The sequence below is a fragment of the Cryptomeria japonica genome, chromosome 3 (assembly GCF_030272615.1).
Source record: "Cryptomeria japonica chromosome 3, Sugi_1.0, whole genome shotgun sequence".
In the NCBI taxonomy this organism is placed as follows: Eukaryota; Viridiplantae; Streptophyta; class Pinopsida; order Cupressales; family Cupressaceae; genus Cryptomeria; species Cryptomeria japonica.
In genome coordinates this window covers 618,841,791-618,848,738 of record NC_081407.1, presented here as the reverse complement: position 1 = coordinate 618,848,738, position 6,948 = coordinate 618,841,791, and the positions used below count along the sequence as shown (strand labels likewise).

The window sequence follows — 6,948 nt, the reverse complement described above, 5'->3', positions numbered from 1 at the left end:
TCAAATTCAATATGAATAATCACAAAAGATAGTCCATAGAAATAATTTTATGTTGAATTAGGATGTCAAATTTTATCATTCTCATATATGATTGATATATGAACACGAGAAAAAACAGATCCAAGAATCATCAAAATTGAGGAATATAAGAAAATATCATGGTAGTAGGTGATAGAGTTAAAAAAAATTATGGGATTGATATATGAACATGAGAAACAACAAATGCACGAATCATTAAAATTGATTAACACAAGCAAAGATTATATCATTGTTTACTTGATTGGATACATCCATAAGTTTCCATTGTGGTGAAGGTTTTAAAATATGAACATAAACTATTACTAAATAAATCTGGGCTCACTATATATAGTAAATTCTACAAGATTAAATTCAAGTGAGAAGTAGTACAATGGCATGTGGATATAGTTTGAACAAGACACATTGACAACATTACAAATTGCAAAAGACAAAAGAGAAATACATGTATACAAATGGGAGGCTAGTATATGTGCAAGGTCAAGAATTGCTAGATGTGAAAAATTTAGTGACCTAAATTATAGCCATGCAAATAGGATTGAAGAATTCTCAAGCTTAATTTATTTTGATGTAAAAAGCTAAATAAATTCCCCCTTTCTAGAAATTTATAGTTTGTGGAAAAAATGACTTATATTCTAGAGCTAATACATGTATATAGTTAAAAATATATGTGTATAATGTATCACCACTCAGCTCAACTAGCTAATATTGAAGTAGATAAATAGAACTTTATCTATCCAAAAAGTGTTTAAACAAAATTATTTATAAAATTAAATACAATTGGGTGATTAAACACAAGCTCATTGAGAATTTGAAGTTCATATTCTTTGGGACAAGGTCTTCAAGAACAATGCATGATAGTGTCTAATTAAAATGTATGGAGGATTTGAAATAACTATAAGCACAAACAGAGTAATATTATTATGTTACAAAGTTAACAAACTCAATCAATAACATTACTTGAATATTTAAGGTCTTGGGATTATTAAGGTACAAATACAATACTTTTAAATAATAGTGAATGTTAAACATCTACAATTCACTAATTCAAATTTAAGAAAATCTTAGAAGTGAAATTTAATTAACACGAGATGTGAGGTGTAAAATAGAATGCAACCAACACATGGAATGATATCTAAATAATAAAGAATAAGCTCTCTAGTAGAAATGCACATACAAACTTTAAGAATGATGTGTGGATGATGTTTGAGAGACTAGGGGAAAGGAGCCAGTAGTGGACATAGGACCAATAACCGTCATCTTTTTGTCAACCTCACCCCCCATTGGTAAACATAGTAGGAGCCAAAAAAATGGTAATGGAAGGTCCATTAATAAATATCACATATACCAATAGTGGATAATTTTTTAGCTTTTTTTACCATAACTAGCCCATACTGGGTCATTTGTGCACCACTACTGGCTATTTTGAGTTATCTACTATTGACGCAAAGGTGATTACGTATTGGACCACACTTTGAAATTTGTACTTTTTGACATTTGTGCACATAACGAATTTCATAGCGTGCATCGTTACTACCCATAGACTAAAACAATAGCTTTAAGTAGTTAAGTCGAAAACAAAAAATGTGAAAATCGAATGAACTGTTTAAGAGCTTATGATTTGTAAAAGCGGTTAATAATCTTTCTTGAATGTTTGCACAATTCCCCATATAAATAAGTGTGCAGTCAGTTCAAACGACTCACAATGCTATTTTATACGATCAAATCAAACTGAAACAAATTGTACTCTGGCGAACTGTAAGCTTGAATCTTCAATAATATTATATTGTAATCTTGAATATTTTGTTTCAGAATGGATGCAAATCAGCGAAAAAGAACTGTACTGCTGCTGCTACTGGGCGCATTACTGGTCTCTGCGGCGTGGTTGGGAACAGTGATTTTGAAGAGGAGGTGGTCTGGTGATGGTGATCTGGTGGATTGGGTGTGTAACAAGACTTTACACCCTAAGGAGTGCGTTTCCACACTGGCTGCTGTGGAAGGAGCAAATCCAAAAGACTTTGCTCATATCACTGTGAAGGAGAGCCTGTATCGACTTCAACAAGCCTACCGCACCAGTTTGGAAGCCGCCCCTCAAGAAAATGAAGAGTCTCCAGAACTCATGGCTTCCGAAGATTGTGATTATCTGTTCGAAGAAGCTTTGGATCACATCAACCGCTCGCTGACAGAAATGGGGGGCTTGGACGTGAATCCCTTAAAGGCCCAGGTAAGCAACGTCAAGACATGGCTAAGCGCGGCTCTCACAGACGTCGAGACATGTCTGGACGGGTTCAGAGAGACAAGCGGGACGGTGAGGGAGGATTTGGAGGAAAATTACCACAAATTCACAAAATCTCTAAGCAATGCCCTGGCCACCATCCAGATATTCTTTCCAGACAACGACAGGCTCCGTATCCCGCTTCCTCTGTTAAATAGGCCTTACCGAGGGATTCCTATTCCTTGGTGGCTCTACGGGAGCGACCGCAGGCTGTTCCAAGTGCCTCCATTCCCATTGCAGGTGAATGCAACTGTTGCTCAGGACGGCAGCGGGCAGTACCAGACCATCGGAGAGGCGATCATGAACGCACCGTCTTATAGTAGCGAGCGCTATGTCATCTATGTCAAGGCTGGCATATATGATGAAAATGTGCTTCTGCCCATGAATAAGACTAATGTGATGCTGCTTGGCGATGGGCGCGGTAAGACCATTGTTGCATCTCGCAGAAATGTCAAGGATGGCTCCACCACTTACCGCTCTGCAACTTTCGGTACCTCTATTAATCTCTGTTAACACTAGTTATGAATTGCAAGAAAGAGGGAAAACTAATTGAAAGAAAGATTTAGCACACTCTGTTTTCTAGTTATGAATTGCAAGAAAGAGGGAAAACGAATTGAAAGATAGATTTAGCACACTCTGTTTTCTATTTATGAATTGCAAGAAAGAGGGAAAACTAATTGAAAGAAAGATTTAGCACACTCTGTTTTCTAGTTATGAATTGCAAGAAAGAGGGAAAACGAATTGAAAGATAGATTTAGCACACTCTGTTTTCTATTTATGAATTGCAAGAAAGAGGGAAAACTAATTGAAAGATAGATTTAGCACTAGGAAAGATTATTGTGGGTTTCTGTTTGAATTTTTATTTTATTTCTAAAGTTGTTATTGAAACAGCGGAGTTCCATTTTTTTTCGTACAATCTAATTAATCTCTGTTGAATTCAAAGATGATACACCACCTTCCAGTTCCGCTTTGCAACCTTTGGTGCCTCCATTAATCTCTGTTAACACATTCTATTTTGCATCATAGAAAAGAGGGAAAACCGATTGAAAGGAAAATTTAGCGCTATTTCTGTTTGAGATTAATTTTAATTATTATTATTATTAATACAGGAGAGGCTACTTTTTGTACAATCTTTGTGATCTTTGTAACTGTCTTTTTGTCTCTCATCTTTTCTAATTAGCTGCATTAAAGAAACCATAAGATTATATTATCAGGTGAAAATTTCCAGTGTTCTAATCTTAATCTGTCTTGGTCGGGAGCCTTCACAAGTCTGTCAAGCAATTTCCATCGTGGTCTGAGTGCCATATTTTTGAAAATATAAGTTCCAAGGTTCTATTATTTTTGCATACAAATCTTGTGTTTTTTTTCCTAATCTTTTGAACGATCTATTATTTTTGCATAGAAACATTGAAAAGGTTTGAGCTGTAAAGAAGATAGAAGCCTTTAGGATTCAGAAAGTACATAACCTGTAAAAAATGTACAGAAAATAATGTGCTAATTTGTGCTCATAAATTCGACGATCTGCATGCAAGGCCTTAGAGTCAACAAAAAGATTGATATTAGCTCCAATATTTTTATTTTAATCTGTATTCTTAATCTTCGTTTGCTGAATTATACTAAGTTACTAACTTATTACTGAGTAGTGTAAGAATGGCATTTTCCCGTTTACCATTTCTTTCAAATATACTTATACACTTGTACACAAGATTGTGGATAATAGCTTTGTGTTCAAATGATAAATTACGAAACAATTTTCTAGAGAATAAAAGAACATAGTAAAAGTTGGGATTCTCTTTTCTTCTTTCCTTTTCAGTTGTGGATATGTTCTCTCCAGCCCGTTATTTGTTTGATTTGATGTGTCTTTCTCTCCAGCCTGTTATTTGTTTGATTTGATATGTCTAAATTTTAGCCAGATCTTAATCAAATTTGCTGGCTCTTCTACAATTTTTTTTATGTAGTATGAAATTGCTTCCAAAATAAGGTTGTAAAAATTCAGAAACCCTAGTCAATTTCTTGTGGTTAATTATTTTTGCTGAAGAAAAATAGATATTAACAAGCTTTATTCTATTAAATGCAGCTGTATCGGGCAAAGGATTCATTGCTCGAGATATGACATTCACCAACAGTGCAGGGCCGGACAAGCAGCAAGCCGTAGCTCTCCGTGTAGGGGCTGATATGTCAGCCTTTTACCGCTGTAACTTCATCGGCTTCCAAGACACCTTATATGTTCACTCCCTCCGCCAGTTCTACAGAGAATGCGATATCTACGGCACTGTAGACATCATCATGGGCAACGCAGCTGCAGTTTTTCAGAATTGCAATATCATTGTGAGAACACCCATGCCCAATCAGACCAACACCATCACTGCTCAGGGCAGAAGTGATCCCTTCCAGAACACCGGAATTTCAATTCAAAACTGCACCATTGTGGCCTCCAGAGATCTTGCTCCAGTCAAATCCTCCTTCCCCACTTATCTGGGAAGGCCATGGAAGTTGTTCTCACGGACTGTTGTCATGGAGAGCTTTCTAGGCAATGTAATCCACCCCGCCGGCTGGCTGCAGTGGTCAGGAGATTATGGACTAGAAGGTGTGTATTTCAGAGAATATATGAATACCGGACCTGGCTCAAAGATGGACGGTCGAGAAGGAGGGAGAGTTATCAGAACAGCAAAGCAGGCCAATTCTTTCACAGTTGATAGCTTCATATCCGGATCTGATTGGTTGCCCCCTACTTCAATTCCTTTTAATAAAAACTTGACCATGGAGGTTTGAAATTCTGTTGTCTTCATTCAAGTGGATTTTCAGCTGTTTATGGAATTCCACCCAGTGCCTTCTGCAAGTCTTACATTCAAAGGAATGTTTGAGGACTTCTTAAAAAAAAACTGATTTTAAATTTTTTAAAGGGTGCTAATTTTGCATGCCCTGTATTCTTATTCTTTCTCCTCCAACCTTTTCTTCATTCCTCATGTTTCTTTCAAATTAATATACAAGCTGTAGATATGTAAAAGCAGTACCATTTTGATTTTATCCTTCAGGTTGTTTTCATGATGTTTTCAAAATTTTGTGCAAGGTGATTGATTTGTTATTGCCTTAAATTTGCCTGCTCTACACTGTTTTTCCTCCTCCAACCTTTTTGTTCATTCCTCACATTTCTTTCAAATTAATAATGTTAATCGTGCTGATTACTTAGCAGTGAGTGCTCAGCCAGGAATTTCAGAAATATATGACACTCTACAGACAGAAGAATCAGGGTAGATGGAATTAGCATAAGAAGAATGTCTAAACATTCATTCCTAAGTAGAAATTATTTCCAGTAGTTAATGCGTCAAGTTTATCAGTTACATTGCGAGCAATCAATGGGGCAATGATTTATGTTCATTCATTTAGGAGTCCTACTTCGACAAATCGAAGCCTACAGTTTGTCATAAATAGTCGGTAAGAACATATATTCTAAGAACCCACAAGAATATAAATTATTTTCAATGAAGTTTCACTATTCATCTTCAAAGATAATTATCCTAAAATTAGGAATGTGAAATTCAAAAAATAAAATAAACAAAGTTATATGATAGTTATAATATTATCCATAGTGAGAATGATAAAGGAAGGAATGGATTCAGTTTCTGTCACTAATCACAAATGGTGGAAGGAAGAAATTGGTCATGATGGATATATTCTTTGTTTTTATAGTATATTCTTTTGCTCTTTGTTTTTATAGTTATCAATATGTGGGAATATTTCTTTTGTGAAATCAATTGATTAATATTAATGATGTTAGATAGTTACAACGAGTGACAAATATTTACCATTGGAGCCCTAACCAGCTAATTGTTTCACTTCTTACAACTCATCTACTACTTTTTATAGAAATGAAAAATATCCAATTTCTATTTTTCCTTTGCTCGATGTTGATAATCTAAGGTATTATTTTACTAACTCTAGAGGTCAAACCTACATCCCATGATTGGGGATGTCAACTTGACAAAAATAGGTTGAGACTCATGCTTAGGCAAGGTAAAATCAAAGCTTGTGCTTAAGGTAGCATAAACCTTCTTTGTTTTATGTTGTGCTAGGCTTCCTAGAGGTTTCTACGTTGAGTGAGATTGAAGCTATTTTTTAGATTAACTATACATAATTTGGACAATAAAACCTTTTTATGGGAGGTGTGCAACCTATCCTCTTAATTTATATTTAATGACATTTTATTGAAGTAGCTTTAAGTAAAAATGCTCTAAAGAAAGTCCATGTTGTAGTCACCTAGATGGTGTTGAGCTCAAATATCATAGGGATGTTACAAAAAAAAATGTCCTAAACAAGCTTGATCGAGCAATAAAGTCCTACCAATTATTATATATGCTTGTGTTATTTGAGAAATATATTAACAACTATTCTTAATATGTCTTGATGTAAGGTCTAAAGATTCAAATTCTTCTTTCATTTAACTAAATTCTCTTGCTTGGAGCAATTACAAAAGTAGACCTTACATTAACTAATGATGCAATCAACTAAAAACTCTATCTCATCTAGTACAATAAATATAATTTAAGGGAATTTAACTTGTCAAATAAATAATATTGTCTAAGATTTTTAGTACTATAGTGCGTAACTATGCACATTGTAAGTTACAAAACGAATTT

General features: G+C 34.9%; 1 protein-coding gene across 1 annotated transcript; it reads left to right on the top strand.

Annotated features, from left to right (window-relative positions):
- The first annotated feature begins 1,762 nt into the window (after positions 1–1,762).
- On the top strand, positions 1,763–5,354 carry LOC131060127 (pectinesterase). Its single transcript, XM_057993237.2, has 2 exons — positions 1,763–2,801; positions 4,389–5,354. The coding sequence occupies exons 1-2, from the start codon at positions 1,850–1,852 to the stop codon at positions 5,081–5,083; spliced, it is 1,647 nt and encodes a 548-aa protein (XP_057849220.1). The 5' UTR covers positions 1,763–1,849; the 3' UTR covers positions 5,084–5,354.
- Positions 5,355–6,948: the final 1,594 nt, after the last annotated feature.